This window comes from Theileria parva, assembly GCF_000165365.1.
Source record: "Theileria parva strain Muguga chromosome 3 map unlocalized ctg_530, whole genome shotgun sequence".
NCBI classification, from domain to species: Eukaryota; Apicomplexa; class Aconoidasida; order Piroplasmida; family Theileriidae; genus Theileria; species Theileria parva.
The window spans coordinates 821,512-837,413 of NW_876245.1; the positions used below are offsets into that span (position 1 = coordinate 821,512).

The 15,902-nt window shown below is 34.8% G+C and overlaps 7 protein-coding genes across 7 annotated transcripts; 4 read left to right on the forward strand and 3 right to left on the reverse strand.

Moving 5' to 3' along the window:
- Nucleotides 1-25: 25 nt before the first annotated feature.
- TpMuguga_03g00396 (uncharacterized protein) lies at nucleotides 26-1,197 on the forward strand (the record flags this gene model as incomplete). The annotated part of the gene is made up of 4 exons (XM_061305686.1): nucleotides 26-128; nucleotides 184-268; nucleotides 346-526; nucleotides 621-1,197. The coding sequence occupies 4 exons, from the start codon at nucleotides 26-28 to the stop codon at nucleotides 657-659; spliced, it is 408 nt and encodes a 135-aa protein (XP_061161018.1). The 3' UTR covers nucleotides 660-1,197.
- Nucleotides 1,198-1,260: 63 nt separating this feature from the next.
- TpMuguga_03g00397 (Gaa1-like GPI transamidase domain protein) lies at nucleotides 1,261-3,879 on the forward strand (the record flags this gene model as incomplete). Its single annotated transcript, XM_758324.2, has 2 exons — nucleotides 1,261-1,413; nucleotides 1,485-3,879. Exons 1-2 carry the CDS (start codon nucleotides 1,346-1,348, stop codon nucleotides 3,877-3,879), a joined length of 2,463 nt encoding a protein of 820 aa, XP_763417.1. The 5' UTR covers nucleotides 1,261-1,345.
- Nucleotides 3,880-3,943: 64 nt separating this feature from the next.
- On the forward strand, nucleotides 3,944-5,483 carry rpf1 (Ribosome production factor 1). The gene is made up of 8 exons (XM_758325.2): nucleotides 3,944-4,019; nucleotides 4,111-4,457; nucleotides 4,625-4,697; nucleotides 4,731-4,854; nucleotides 4,884-5,044; nucleotides 5,080-5,153; nucleotides 5,258-5,336; nucleotides 5,367-5,483. Exons 1-8 carry the CDS (start codon nucleotides 3,999-4,001, stop codon nucleotides 5,451-5,453), a joined length of 966 nt encoding a protein of 321 aa, XP_763418.1. The 5' UTR covers nucleotides 3,944-3,998; the 3' UTR covers nucleotides 5,454-5,483.
- Nucleotides 5,484-5,603: 120 nt separating this feature from the next.
- On the forward strand, nucleotides 5,604-7,758 carry TpMuguga_03g00399 (uncharacterized protein; the record flags this gene model as incomplete). Its single annotated transcript, XM_758326.2, has 1 exon — nucleotides 5,604-7,758. One exon carries the CDS (start codon nucleotides 5,604-5,606, stop codon nucleotides 7,743-7,745), a length of 2,142 nt encoding a protein of 713 aa, XP_763419.1. The 3' UTR covers nucleotides 7,746-7,758.
- Nucleotides 7,759-8,026: 268 nt separating this feature from the next.
- TpMuguga_03g00400 (uncharacterized protein) lies at nucleotides 8,027-8,777 on the reverse strand (the record flags this gene model as incomplete). Its single annotated transcript, XM_758327.2, has 1 exon — nucleotides 8,027-8,777. Exon 1 carries the CDS (start codon nucleotides 8,573-8,575, stop codon nucleotides 8,027-8,029), a length of 549 nt encoding a protein of 182 aa, XP_763420.1. The 5' UTR covers nucleotides 8,576-8,777.
- Nucleotides 8,778-8,981: 204 nt separating this feature from the next.
- Nucleotides 8,982-9,915, reverse strand: TpMuguga_03g00401 (uncharacterized protein). The gene is made up of 2 exons (XM_061305687.1): nucleotides 9,099-9,915; nucleotides 8,982-9,042 (listed from the first exon to the last, which is right to left on the reverse strand). Exons 1-2 carry the CDS (start codon nucleotides 9,725-9,727, stop codon nucleotides 9,030-9,032), a joined length of 642 nt encoding a protein of 213 aa, XP_061161019.1. The 5' UTR covers nucleotides 9,728-9,915; the 3' UTR covers nucleotides 8,982-9,029.
- Nucleotides 9,916-10,022: 107 nt separating this feature from the next.
- Nucleotides 10,023-15,348, reverse strand: TpMuguga_03g02640 (PPR repeat family protein; the record flags this gene model as incomplete). Its single annotated transcript, XM_758329.2, has 2 exons — nucleotides 10,023-11,821; nucleotides 11,946-15,348. 2 exons carry the CDS (start codon nucleotides 15,346-15,348, stop codon nucleotides 10,023-10,025), a joined length of 5,202 nt encoding a protein of 1,733 aa, XP_763422.2.
- Between the last annotated feature and the right edge of the window lie 554 nt (nucleotides 15,349-15,902).

Genomic DNA, 15,902 nt, shown 5'->3' on the forward strand with positions numbered 1-15,902 from the left:
AACAATTTGAATAATAAATCGGGAAATGGAGAGATTTAGAGAAATTATTTATCAGGCAGTTGAAAATGGTCAGAAAATATTTTCCAAAATGTCATTTAATCCACCACTTTCACAAGACGTTCATACAAGTAACTTTTAAAATTATTTATTAAATTGATTTTATTAATTTAATTATTTTTTTAGAGAATTTATTACCTCTTCTGGCCAACGGGGAAGCTTACATTCTTCTACGCCCAAAAACTCAAGTTGCTCTACAACTCGCCAAACGGTATAATCAATTGAATTGTCTACTTAATTATATCATTAAATATATGATTAAATATATACTTGATATAATATGTGTAGAAAGGTGGTTGGTAAGGGAAGTACGGTATTAACAACTCATAGGATAGTGTTTATAAAGGACCAGAATGAAGATTTTAAAAAGGTTTTTTCAAGCTTAAGTGTACCTTATTCTCACCTCGAACATCCCCTTTTCGTACAACCTCTACTACTCACCAATCACTTCAAATTCACAGTCTACTCCGTATCATCACGTTTAGTAGTAGTAATTATAGCAGTTAAGTATATAATTAGGTAGTAGTTAGGGTAATTAGAGGACCAGTTTGAGAGCTTTTTAGGCCCATTTAACCCTACCCCCGGACATAATTAACCCCTAATTATCACTCATTTAACTTCTTATTTACACATAATTATCACCGTTGTAGGATAGGAATGGAGCGCATCCTTTTGAGTCTGAGGGTGTGTTTAAATTATTATTTGTGTCGGGAGGCGCTCAAGTGTTCTTGAATATGTTTTATAAATTCTATGCCAGATACAGGAATAATCCAGCGTTAATGACCTCAAGTAACCCAATGTCAGACCTCAGAGACGATAACTGCGCCTTCGTTGATCCCAGTGATCCCTCACATCTATACTTCACACAACCCGAAACCACTCAAATTCATGATCCCAATTCTACCAATCATACACAAACTAACTCAACCAATCAGCAACAAACTAATCAGTCACAAAATAATCAATCGGAAGGTAATGTAACTGGTCAGACTGAGGAGGGTAATGCAAGAACGGCTGGAGAACCACAGGGAGATAGTGGAACAGGGCATTTAATGAATCAAATAGGCAAATGCTCATCATTATTCCGTATCGGACGTTAATATAATTTAAGTTTAATTGTAATATAATAATTTAATGGAATGTGTCGTATGAGATTCCATCCCTATATGTGTAGAAAAATAATTATTTTAATTTATTTATAATTTATTAACAATATTAAAAAATGAATAATTTTGAAATTTTTAATGTAATTTTGTTAATAACTTGAGTAAGTTAAAAGAGTGTTAACATGTCGTTAACGTCAAAGAAGTTCATTTTCCTAAGGAGATTCCTCAGGAAAACTATTATTCCCGCCAGGTAATAACATACAAAGTTATATAATTAATTACTAATTAGTTATATAAATATAATAATAATTTGAGTTGTAGTAATGTGTTGTTTGTGTTGGTATTGTTTGGGATAATATTCTTGGATCACTTTAGCTATAATACTTCGGTACAGGAACACGGCTACCTTAACCGCTACTCACTCAATGAGCTTACAACTTCTGAAATTAATCAAATGTACACCACCAAACAGGATTTAATCAGACAGGAATTAAGTAAATCTGACACAGCCAAGTTCAGTAAAAATAAAATAAATCGTATCCTAAAGCTGGGAAAATCAACTAAACCGAATTCTCAATCTCAGTACTACTCACAGAAAAATCATTACTCACATCATACCAACCGTAATACTGATAATAGTACTAAGGATGGTAGGGATGGTAGTACTGAGGACCTGGGTGAAAGATACTCATATTGGTCCTCCGAACCTCATAATGACACACCTGAAATATTTATAACTCTAACCAACTTATTGTCGAACATCAATAATATTGAAATTGGATTCAACAAGTTTTTACTCCCCCTGCCCACTGTTAATATCACTAACCACGGTAGTACCCACAGTAGTAACAGTACACTTCATAGAATATCTGGACATAGTGTATTATTCCGTCTGAATTGTTTAAGATGTATGCCAAGAGGTGCTACACTGTTAATAGCTACTGTGAATGCTGAGAACTATAAATCTGACGTAACAAGTGTAACACTTGCGATCGCAGCATTGAGACACTTATCAAGTGCTAAATATCTGTCACAGAATATACTACTGCTCGTGACTATGAGATTACCGTTTTCAGCTGGTACAAGACAATTCCTGCACGATTACTATACCAGTCCATACTTCCAGTACAGATCTGGTACTATCCACAACGCTATGGTATTGGATTTAGGAACAAATAATTGCTCATCATATTTGATATCTTATGAAGGAATTGACGGCTGGTTACCAAATCAAGACATTGTGAATATATTCGTAGAAATTTGTACCGTCGAGGGTCTTACAGTTAGTGTCAGAAGTATGTGGAATACCATCTTCAGAATGGCCGTTAACGTAGATAGGACCAGATCTCACATTTCTCTTCTAGAGAGGAATATTAACTCGTTTTCCTTAATATGTAAACATACTACCGATAGTGACATTGCGGTGAGAAATTCGGAGGAGTTGTTACTCAAATCCCTCGTGCTGGTAATGAGGAATATGAATAACTTGGACACTGTGCTGGAGAGATCGTTTAATTTCTATTACTTTGTGACTACAAATTCTTTCATTTCAATTTCAATTTATAGCCTTGTGGTACCACTACTCTTCATCAGACCCATAGTAAAGTTGTTGCTGGATCCCTTTTTTGATAACTTGCCAATGATCCTGGGTGTGCTATTAGTGTTTTGTAATATATTTGTGGGATCAATTCCAGCGTATCTTATGTTACTAAGAGTGGTCAGGAGTGCCAGTAACCCACCCCAGTCATACACTTTTGATCAGGTTAGACTAGCACTACTACTACTTGTGGTATCTTATGTTGTCATATTTTTGTTTAATTCGTTATTATTTTACAAGACGAGTAACTTATTTGGCGATGACTACGGGGGCGTAGACTACATTTCCAAGGATTTACTGTTATCTAGGGTTAATAATGTAAATTTAAAAAAGTTTAAACTTAAACAAATATTACTAAATATCAAACGTAAACTTAAATTCGTCAGGAAAAGTGACTCTGCGGAGACTATGGAGACTACTAGGGAAACCGTGGAGAATCCTGAGGGCACAATGGACAGTAAGGTGGAGAATAGAGTGAATGAAGAGGTAACGTCAGTGATGGGGATGGGATATTATTGGTATATAATGAGATTACCGGACCGTTTACCGAGTATAGAATTGTTTCTATTATATGCAATTTACTTTGTATCTTTATCATTTCTCCTGGGATTATCAGTGTTGAACTGGGCTCTGTCATTTTTACTCTCACTAGTCTTACTAGTGCCACTGAATGTCATCAGTGTCCGTAGTCTGCTGATGAGTAAAGTGACTTCATGTGTTAGCACTGTTTATTTTATGCTATTTACAGTATTTTTCTACCCGTTTGAGGGTAAAATGAAGATTGTCCGAGCGTTTTTATTTGAAAATTTTCGAAAAATTTTTAAGCTACTGGGACACTTGCTCGGGTCAAATGTTTTCAAAAATTACAAACTAATTATGGATTTAAGTGGCAAGTTGTTGTATATTTCGGATCACGTATTTGGAGGTAAAACACGGTGGATAAACTCTAGAGGTGATTTATTCCTATTAAGGAAGATTTATTCGGCTTCGGAAAATCACATACTCTTTGGATCTTATAATATTATTATTCTGCTCTTTATGTTTGGAATAATCGCACACATTCTCTTTTTAAACCTCCTTCTACTCGTTAAAAAGAAAAATAAAGTTAAACTAGATTAATTTACCTATTGTGTTGCCAATTACTTGATAATATTCATAGGGTTTAATGTATAATTTTATAAATTTTTAATTTTTTTAAATCATTTAAATATATTTAAATAATTTATAATTTGTAATATATGAAGAAGGAATCTGAAAAGGTAAAGTTTTTATCCAAATTTAATTCTATCACATTTTTATCACATTTTCCAATCATTTACAAATATATTAATAATTTTCATATTTGATTAGAAAAAATCAGTTAAGGCTGTGAAGAATGAGAAGAAGCGTGAGAGGCAGAGGATTCGAGGCCTTGATCCAAAGGTTGGAAGAAAGGGTAAAAAGATGTCAAAGTTACTAGAATTAAAAGCACAAAAGAAGAAAGAAAAGAGAATAGAGAGAAGGAAACGCAGAGAAGATGAGAAAAGAGGAATTCCAGTAGTTAGAAAAACACCTCATACAATTGAATCTCTAAGAAGATTTGACGAGACTATTGTTGACCCTGAAGACGTCGAAGTTAAATTTGAAGAGCAAATCGATGAATTCTCCGACCACTTCTCCAGGAAAGTTACTCCAAAACTACTAATCACATCCACACGGTACTACACATAATTAGTATTTAAGGGTTAATTTAGCCTATTTATCCTGTATTTGTACCCTTTGAGAGAGAATTTTCACTTTTAAACGCATTTTAAATGCTTAAAAATGTTATTTATTATGACTAAATTAACTATATAAAATTAAAATTTATTTATTTTGTGATTAGGAGGCCATCTGAGAAGATGAGGACATATATGAAGGAATTATTATTAGTCTTATCCAACTCTTATTACTTTGCCGTATGTCGCAAATAACCAATTAAATTATATTAGAGGGAAGAGTATAAATTGAAGGAAGTGGTGAAACATGCTACGGAAAATGGATTTACAAGTATATTATTAGTAACTGAGGGCGCTGACAAATTACCTAACGGTCTTTACATATGTTCACTACCAAGTAACATGCTAATTATTAATTTGGATTAGGAGGACCGACGACATTTTTTAAGCTTACAAGTCTCAAACTGGCCTCTGAGATGAAAGGTGCTGGAGTATTAGTAGCAACAAAGCCTGAAATTGTACTTAACTCGTTCAATACAAGACTAGGAAGAAGAATAGGTAGACAAATCGCATCACTCTTCCCTCTGGTACTTTTTTACTTAGATTAGTAATTTGGGATTAGGATCCGGAATTTGAAGGTAGAAGAGTTATTACATTCCATAATCAAAGAGATATGATCTTCTTCCGTCATCACAGGTTCAACTAATACCATTTACCCTTACCTATACTACATATCCGAGTTATTACATACCTATACTATAAAACTGAGTATATAGTTAAGTTAGTGAATGGATGTATAGATATGTATTTCGTAATGAGAAAAAATGTTCATTGAAAGAGATTGGGCCTAGATTTACACTAAAAACACATTTTGTACAGGTAATTAAGTAGATAATGTATTTGGGTTAGGATGGACTATTTGATCTTGACGGTGGTTTATACGAGTTCATCTGGAGACCTGATTTACAAGTCGATAGAAAACGATTCTTCATATAATCTCACAACCAATATACTATTAACTATATATTATATATACTATATATTATATTGTAGTATATTGGTATGAGTAATTGTATGTAGATCTGGCAATCTATGAATCTAGAAATGTCTAAAGTTATTAGATCAGATAATATAAAGTAATTTAAAATGAAGACTTTGCGTTACAACGACATTGGTTCATATGACCCTTTAGAAATTGTTCATCTGAAACCTGTGACAGTGGAATTAAATGATGAAGTTATGACGAATAGAGAACATGCTGTAATTAGCTTACGTGGGTATGAGCCACTTAAAGGCTTCATATTCAACAGAGTTGTCAGAACAGACAGAACATCTGGAACGGAAGAACTGATATGGCAAACAACAAACCCCAATGAATATGTCCGTAGAGTAAAAAATTATCGTGGGCAAAATAAAGACAAACTTTATCTAAAATTTGTAAATGGAGATGTTAAAAAGATGATTAGAGATGAAGGAGTCTGGTCAGAATCTGAACAATTAACTATAAACATAAACTCGAGGAATAAATCTGACAATTGGCGCGGTAGTTTTAGATGTGGATATAGAACTTATGAGGCTGAGTATTCCTATTTTATTAAAAGGATAGTTTGGGATGATCCAATATCAAAGTCAGAAAAAACCATTTGGGAAACTGAAAACTGCTTAAAATTTGCTAAAAAAGTCGCTTATTCATGTAGGGGTGACGAATATATTGCCATATTGCAAAGGGATAACAATTTTGTAATCCTCAAGCTGGATAAATTTGAGTGGATTGATATAACTGACCAGAGACTAAGTTTCAATATTTTAAAATCATACTACGGTGAATCTAACCTTGATAATAGAAAAAATGAACGCATTGTGTTCAGCTGTTCTTTAGAGTATTTTGGTTTCGTCGTTAGAGTTGTTCCTTACGTTAGAAAAAGTAAGCCAGAAACGGGCAATGAGTGGGATTACAAACTATCATGTGAAGGAAGAGAGCGTTTAGTGTATGATTTTGTTTATGATACTCTGGTTATATTGTATTCAAATGGCATTGTAAGGGAAATTCAGACCAGAATCCCAGGCATAAACCTGCCAAAAAATCAAAATGTAATACTCTGCGAAGGCTCAAAAGCTGCTAAAAAAGTTGAAGAAATCTATTGTCAAATAGCCAAAAATTATGATAAGAATATAATAAACATACTGATTGACAATGACAAAATCGGTTTTCTAACCATTTACTCAATCAATTACTTACTACTAAAAAATAACTTATTAAACAATTATTTAACTGCTTTTCTTTCAAACATTTCTACAAATAATTTTATCATGAACAATAATTCGATGAATTCTCCACTTAACAGTAATCTAGAACTCAATACAAAAAATTCATGTGAAAATACATCGAAAGGTTCATGTGAAAATACATTGAAAGATTCATTGGGAAATGATCCAGTGAAACAAGAAATAACAGAAAAAATGATGAAGGATGAGATAAATAATGTAGTGAGCGATGAAATAGGTAATCTAGTAACAAGTTTGATTGAAAACAAGGTAATAGGAAACATTGAATGCGATTCTATTTTACTGAAGAATAATGTAATATTCACCGACGTAATGGTCGAGAGTATACAAATAGACTTAAATATCAAATATATGAAGGAAAAAACGATATATAACACGCGGACGAGGGATAATTGTAGGGAAATGTACTGTGAACATGTTTTCAAATTTGCAAGGGTTGTAGACTCCAAATGTGAGCCTGGTAACTCGTTGATTTGGGAAACTAAAGACCCTGCAGAGTTCTCCAGAAGATTATCCGTTTTCATGGTCAAGGAAAATGAGAATGATTATCACGATAAATACCTTTGTATACTCCAGGATAATAATAAATACCTCCTCTTCCTAAGGGATAAGGAATTGAATAACTGGCTTGACATAACCAAGACGAGGGTAAATATGAGTAAATTCCAGTTCTACTACAATGATGAGGAACTTGAAGAGGAAGAATATGAAGTAAAATATGAATATTTAGAGTTTAAAATATACTTCAAATTTGGCTGCAACAAAGTTAAATATGACAATGAAGAATTAATAACAGAAGATATTTCAAAGATTAATATTAATTTACCGCTAAGTGCAGTTCAGTCTTATTTGGAAACAGGGAAATTAATAACAATATTCATTAAACATCCAGAAAATGTTCCTGGAGATCTTGAAAATGATGGAGACTTTCAAGAGGATGCTATTCAAAAAAATAATGAAAAGAATGAATTGCAAACAAAAGTTATCTACATTAAAATTTAAAATTAAGAGATTGCTATAAATTAGGTAGAATTTGCCGTTTCCTCTTTTAAGTGTTTTCGTTAATGCTTTATGGTTGTTTTATTAACTATTCATAATATACTTTATATTTATATATGTGTTTATCTATAGTACTGAGTGTACTTTAGAATATATAGCGTGAATTAGTATAAGAATAGGACTAAATTATGTGTTTTTACACAGTATTAAACAAAAGTCCTGATTGTCTAATACTAAATGATTTTTTAAACTTAAGACGTTGACTTTACTTATTAATTATTAGATTAAGAAGCATGAAGTGCTAGTGCGCTTACGAGATGATGTGCTGGAAGACCTTCAACGTCGTGAAGACCTGCAACCAACTCGTGGAGGGCGGCTACAAAAGCAGCCATACCAACGGCTTTGGCAGTACCAGGATTTGCTCCTGCTTCGAAGGCAAGGAACACGTGGACTGCACCTCCCAAGGGGTGAAGAACTTCCAAATGGACAAACTTCTTACTCTCCTTGCTACCTACAAAGTGCAAGTCCAAAAGTACTTCGTCTCCGACTGCCTCCCAGACCAAGTGGTTTCCACAGACAACTTTGTTTACCTTGCCGTGGACTGGTCTGACCCATGTGAAGAAATGATCACCCTTGGCAAAAGTCTTGTGAAGGAAAACGGTATCAGGAAGATCACCAAGAGGACATACACCGACTTCAACTGCGGTTTTATCACCTTCACCGTGTTTCCCGTATAGGACAAATTTCAAAGGCTTCAAGTCTAATACCTCTGCTGATACATAGATGCCAGAAGTCAATGCCGCTAACAAAGCCAATGTAACAAACTTCATCATTACTATCAACTAGTTGGTATTTTAGTTGTTATTTGGATGAATTCCAACTGTGAATTACTATTCCCATTCCTAATGGGGAGAACACCACAACTTATTCCTCCCCATTAACACTGACATATTTCTCGTCTTATCCTCATTTTCCACAATATTAACACCATTTTTACTAGTATAATAATACTTATAGTATAATATACAGTTAACTGTCTTAGTAATAGGCATCCTAAGTATGATATATAGCAATAAATATATAGTGTGTGCCATCAAGGGGATTCTATACTAGCATAATCAAGCACAATATAGTATAGTAATAGTATAATACGTATCTAAAACCCTAGTACTCCATTATACCCTATGTAATATACAATCAATAATCTATACTAAACCCTAAGTATTAAGTATATAATGTGTGTAGCAAATTAATTCTATGTTACATTTTACAAAACCGCTTCATATGTCATACCAATTGCCTAAACAAAAGGTTATACAAGTTGACTGAAGTGATAAGTAAAGGTGTGTGTGGTACCTGTTGGAATATTTCATTTTGATTAATTGTTCATCCATGGTGAATTTCTGGGATTTAAACTGTGAGTATTCATCTTTTAATAGTGAAAAAACATCAAATTTAACCTTGACAACTGCAAAGTCATCTTCTTGTTCTTGTGATTTCGGCTTAATTTTCTTCTTCTTCTTCAAACTTGCGACGTCAGATTTAGTGAACATTTTAACAGATTCAGCCAAGTCTACATCATTTTTAGAGCTTAAAATGCCCTTAGAGTCTCGGAATTTAGGTACCCAAATCTTTGGCTTTGTCACTGGCTCCTCTACCTGCTGTTCCACTTCTCTAGGCCAAATCTGCTGAGTTTTACGCTCCTGCGACTCTTTTACAGAGTCTTCAGGCTCTCCATTTTCAACTGTTTGGACTATTTTTACCAGATTCGGACCAAAATTTGATGGAGCCTGTATAGCTTCATCACTCTCATCACTACTCACACGCCATTCATTATCATGTTCAGACTGAGCTTCCTCCTGCTCCTCAGCGTCTTTATCTTGCTGTTCCTCCTCACTTTGCTCCTCAGTTTTCTGTAACAGCGTCGAAGCCTTCACGGCAGTCTTCTTCCTCCTCTCCAAAAATGATACCAACGTATTTGCCATAATAATTCTACCAATAATTTATAAATTAATGTTAAAAATATTTATTTAAATAAAAAAATTGAAAATTGAAGTTATTTAATTTGTTTGATAAAATTCGTTCCACAACACCATCATCTTTACAGTAATATTTATAATTATTAATTTTTTTATTTATATACAAAATAGAGTAAATAGAATGTAAAATAAACACATTTTTAAGCTATAAAAATTAATTTTAAAGTTAAAATTTTCTATCCAGAACACATAATTAACCCCTAACTAGCACTAACTAATGAATATTATAGTTGATAAGATATTAATATTTGGGTATTTTAATTCCAAAGAGTTCCAGTCTTCTTGCCAGTGAGGTGTAGATGCTATTCAGCTCTTCCGTATCGTCCACTCCTCCCAAGACTCCTGAACTCGCCGTACTCAACAGTATCACATTATTCGAGCTATTGTGAGTCGTAACAGGGTGATTAGTAACGGGGTGATTGGTACCAGTGTGTGTGTTCAGGGTGCCGTTATTCTGCGAGTTAACTGTGTTATAGTTCCCGTTGTAGCCTCCATTATAACCGCCAACGCAGTTGTAATAACGTTGAAAGAGCCGCTGTAGTATTTTAATGTTAATATTTGGTATTTGGGCTTCACCGTTGTTACTATTACTGAGTGAGTAAACTTCCATAACAACTTGTGCCGCCTCCTTGAACAGTGATCCTCTGCTTAACCCTTGAATTATAGTCTCAAAAGTCTTGGCGTCGGGTTTAACACCGTTGATTTTCATATACTTGTAAATATCCAAGACCATAGAGTACTTGCCGTTAGTGATACAGGCGCTCATGAGACAAGTGTAGACATGAGTATTAATACTGAAGTTGTACCGTTTTGGTAACTCGTCGGCTAGTTCAAAGACTTTATCCAGCTGTCCGCTCCGGCCATACATCTTAATCAGAATAGTGAGGGTAAAGTTACTGGGCGGTATGTTATACTCTTGCATTTGTGACCACAGCTTTTCGCATAGCCACAGTAGACCAGATTTAACACAGCCTTCAAGTAAACTGTTGTATAAAATCACATCGGGCATTATCCCACGCTCATACATTACACTCAGTAGCTGAAACGACTTGTCCATGTCAGACTGTACACAGTAACCCTTGATAATTGTGCTAAAAGTGATTAAATCAGGTTCTATGCCTGAGGATAACATTTCCTCTAGTAATCTTGTGGCTGAGTTCATTTCACCTACTCTGGCACAGGCGTCGATGACTGAGTTGTATGTCACGGTATTTGGCTGTACTCCGTCCTGCTGCATTAGTCTAAATATACGCATAGCCTTGTCTAGCTGTTTATTCTGACCGTAGCCCTTGATCAGAGTGGTGTACATTATCGTATTGGGCTTCACTTTGCCTCGCTCTTTCATGTCCTCGAATAATCTCATTGCGCTATCCACACTATTGTTATTCACATATGCATCAAACATACATCCGTACACTATTTCATTATTCGTCACGGTGCTTGCAGATGGAGTCACGGGGTTACTTACCTGGTTACCACCAGTCACTGTACCACTAGTTACTGTACCACCAGTCACACTACCGTTGGCACCATTGACCCCGTTAACCCCGTTAGTACCGTTGGAATTAATATATTGATAGAACAATTCCTCACAATCGTGAATAAGATTAGAGGAAGACAGTGTTTTGATGATGATCCCGAAGGTTTGTATATTTGGTAACAGTCCCCAGACTCTAAACTTGTTAATAATTCTTAATAGTCTTTTATTATTCTTGAGCTTAATGCAGGAGTCTAGGATGACATTGTAACAGGCTTCATTGATGAGGATACTCGTCCTTTCACAAAAGGTTAAGAAAGAGTCTAGCTTAGATCTCGAGTCTAATCTCGTAGCTACCATCATTAGCATGGAGCTGATCTCCTCGTTCTGATGATTTGAACGCAGTAACGGTTTCACATAGTTTAACGCTACTGTGAAGTTCAATATCGCTATGCAGACACGGACTAAATACGTACTAATCCTAACCAAGCCATTGGTCATCGTACTGGAGTTAGAGATCCCAGAGTTACCAGTGCCAGCAGTACCATTTGTCATTCCATTCTCTACAAAATATTGTCTCCGCAGGGGTAAACAAGTAGGTAGTAGGCAATAAGTAATCCCAGAGGGTATGAATAATGAATAACTAAGGGACTAAATAACTAAGTTGGTACAAGCACCGTAACGCACCTGTATCATTATTGTAGGATGAATGTGTGAGGAAGACTTCACAAGATTCGTAAGATTGTGTGCCCTTGAGTAATCTGTTGACGTGATTAAAATTCCCCTTTAGAGCTATGGACAGGAGTACTTTTTCACAAATGGGTTCTGAAATCATGCCATAGTAGTCACAGTAATACTTCATTACGGATTCACAGCTTTGGAAATCCTCGGCCAACAAACAACACTCCACCAGTGGCACAAATAACTCCTTATTATCACTTCCAAACAATTGCTTACACACGTCCAATAAGTTTGTCACCAACCTACCGCTCACACTGTTTACTGTGTTACTGTTGATTGAGTTGGTGGTGACTGTGTTAGTATTGACAGTGTTACCACTACCACCATTACCAATGGTTTGGATGAGGAGATTAATATTTTCCAGTGTGATGAATTCAAATTTCCCAAAGTTGGCGTTGGTGAACTCAATTGGCACAACACTTTTCAGAGTCTGTAGCGACGACAGTGCAATCTTTGTAACCACTGAGGGGTAATCAATAATTAACGCAAGTTGTAGGGAATTAATAAATGACAGGGCGTTGAAGCATTTTTTCTCCAGTAGTCTCACCACTACGGTGCCATAACTTAGGCCAAAGTTGATGGCGCAGAATTCCAGAAACAGCAGTAGAACTTTATTACTCTCGATGAAATCTATTGTGAAATTCGGGTTCACCATCACGTCCACAAATCTTAAGACGAATTTAACCGCCGTCGTCAGCTTAGAATAGAACAACATTCTGAACATTCTGGACAGTGTGGTGGTACAATCAGAATCTGTCAGATTGAGGAAATTATCAAATTTCGGCTTCCCCAAGAGATCAATTTGTACCAAATAGCCAACAATGAGACAACTCAACTTAATATTTAATCTGCCTTGATGATTTTCTAATATATTTAAGACCCGTTCCATTACTCCTGGGTCCTTTCTTATCAACTGGATTAACATTGTGACATACTTCTTTATCACAGAGTCTATACCATTGGACTGATATGATAGCAGATGATTCAACAGTGATCTTGATAATTGGACTGTATCTGGTATACTCAGAATTGATACCAAAGTCTCAGTATACACTTCCACAGTCACGCCTCTTGCTGGGGTCACACTGTTCACAGAGTTGACAGTGTCAGTGAGTTGATTCGACAATAATAAAAGTTTGTGTGAGAAGGGTAATAGTAGTTTGTGATTGCAGTATTTGATGATGGTGTTGTAGACTTCAGAAGGTTCCACGGTGAACTCTGTCATAAACATGGAGAACAGTTCATTCTCCACTGTAATATCACCCATTAAATAACGTTCCAGGAGTCCATGTACTGATTCTGCAAACTCCGTGTTCAACTCTGAACACAATGGCGTCACAGTCTCACCGCACAGCGTAGTATCAGCACTGAATGTAGTGTCGGCACATAAGGGCGTGATAGTATCCGAACACAGAGGTGTGATAGTATCAGAGCAGAGAGGAGTAATAGTGTCAGCTACAGTGTTAACACTGCTAACAACATGTGTAAACGGTGTTTCATCTTCTTTTTCTATCAAGTCGATGTAGTTTCCGTAGTATCCCATGTCAAATTCCTCCTCACCGTACCCTTTACCGTAGTGTTTACCATAGTTGGAGTAATAGTTGTGATAAAGCGATTCTGAAGAGTAATTTGAATCACCGAAACTCGTTGAAACACTATTCAAATACTGCAATAATCTTCCATCACTCTTTTCCACACTATTCATTGCGTTCATAGAGTTGATAGAGTTGATAGAGTTGATAGAGTTGTTGGTGTTGGGTTGTTCAGGAGAGGAGAGTAGTGATGAGCCTTGTTGTGTGGAGGTTTCGTCACACATTGAGAAGAGTCCCTTTTCAAACTCACTAAATCCCGCCAAGTCATCTCTAAACCCAAATATGTCCTCCTTTAATCCCAGCGCATCATCTTTAAACTCTGTTAAACTATCTTTATAGCCTAGTGAATCACTCTTAAAATCTAGTGAATCACCTTTGTAGTCTAGTGAATCACTCTTAAAATCTAGTGAATCACTCTTAAAATCTAGTGAATCACCTTTGTAGTCTAGTGAATCACTCTTAAAATCTAGTGAATCACTCTTAAAATCAAGTGAATCACCTTTGTAGTCTAGTGACTCAGGTTTAAATTCGGTTAGTTGATCTCTGAAGGTGGAGTAGCCGGATTCACAGTAGTCTAGTCCACTGGTTAGTCTAGAGGCTTTAAAGTCAACTGCATAATCACCGAACTCTGTGCCATAGTTAGTACCGAGGTCTGTACTGTAGTTCCCGCTGTTAAATTCCGAGTTATTGGAGCTGAGTGAGTGGTTGAGAGATTTGATCATATCATTGATTGTACTATTGAGTGTGTTATAAGAGTTAGTGTGTAATGTGTTGTGTGTGTGTGAATCGTTTGGCAACTGGTTATTGGCATTCAATTGGTTAGTTGGTTGGTTTAGGCTATCAAATGTTCCTAAACCCAAGTGACTTGATGTTTTATCAAATTTTTCATTCTCTTTAAAATTAAAATTTTTTTCACTAGAAACAAAATTGTCTTGATTCAAATTTAAAATATTATTAAAATTTAAGCTTTCATTAAAATTTAAATTACTTTGATTAAAATTTAAATTACTTTGATTAAAACTTAAGTTTTCATTAAATTTTAAGTTCTCACTAAATTTTGAGTTTTCATTAAATTTTAAGTTTTCATTAAATTTTAAGTTTTCATTAAATTTTAAGTTGTTTTGATTGAAAAGTTGATTAAATTTTAAAATATTTGTACTAAATTTTAAATTTTTATTAAAATTTTCTTCATTCTCTTTCAAATGCTTTTCACTAAATTTCAAATTGTCATTTTCTCCATTAAAATTTCTAACTTCTTCATTCAAATACTGAGTCTTATTTTCACTAAATTTCAAATTCTCGCTATCTTCATTAAAATTTCTAACTTCTTCATTCAAATTCTGAGTCTTATTTTCATTAAAATCTTCACTAGTTAAAATCTTATCATTAGTTAAAATAGTATTAGTTAAAATAGTATTAGTTAAAATCTTATCAGTTAAAATAGTATCATTGGTTGAAATCTTTTCATTATCTTCATTGAAATCTTCATTATTAATTAGATTAAGAACTTCATTATGGAAATTATGTAATTGTGTAAGTGTGTGTTCTTTTTGACTTTGGAGCCTTGGTTTACTCAACTCTGTCTCCAATGTTTCCTCTCCTACACTCGCAGATCCGTTTTCTACTACTTTATCCACAACCTTATCAACTGTATTAATAATATTATTAGTGTCCACTACGGTAGTGGTGTTGAGTGTGTTGTTGGTATTGAGTGTGTTACTACTGTTGAGATTCAAATTAAAAATTGTATTCTTCATTATAAAATATATTATTAAATTTGGTAATGTAATAAATTCAATTGTGTAATGTAAGAACTGGCAGTGTTCTCAGTGTGAAAGGGTGATGGAATCCCGGTTGTAAAGGGACATAATAGCAGTGAATGTCGAGTGAATTAAATATAAAACTGATGAACAAATATAAAAAGTGTAACGGGCGTGAGAAATATGTGAGAGTCAGAGTAAATTGAGGGCTCACACACTAGGGCACACACTTTGGGCTACAACTACTTAAATGTTAAAATTTCAATAAAAAAGCCATTTACATAAAAGAAAGCTTGTAAAATTAATTACTGAATTGGAAAGACACAATTAAATTACTGTTTTTACACAATCAGGCAAATACAACGCCCTAGAATACCCACAAATAAACCTATTACACATTCGAATATTATCAACTCCCCATACCAAATTATTATTATTATACACGGGCCCATGCCTATTAACCGCGAATCCGCCTAGAAATGACATTTACAAGTGGATTCCCAACCTCACCTTACAATGGACACACATCACTCACTACACATTGTCATACA

Excerpts from the sequence above, each read along its gene's own strand:
- rpf1 (XM_758325.2), top strand. The coding sequence starts at position 3,999 with ATGAAGAAGGAATCTGAAAAG. Across the intron at positions 4,020-4,110 it reads TGAAGAAGGAATCTGAAAAG|AAAAAATCAGTTAAGGCTGT; the intron begins GTAAAGTTTTTA and ends ATATTTGATTAG. Across the intron at positions 5,154-5,257 it reads ATCTTCTTCCGTCATCACAG|ATATGTATTTCGTAATGAGA; the intron begins GTTCAACTAATA and ends ATGGATGTATAG.
- TpMuguga_03g00401 (XM_061305687.1), bottom strand. The coding sequence starts at position 9,727 with ATGGCAAATACGTTGGTATCATTTTTGGAGAGGAGGAAGAAGACTGCC.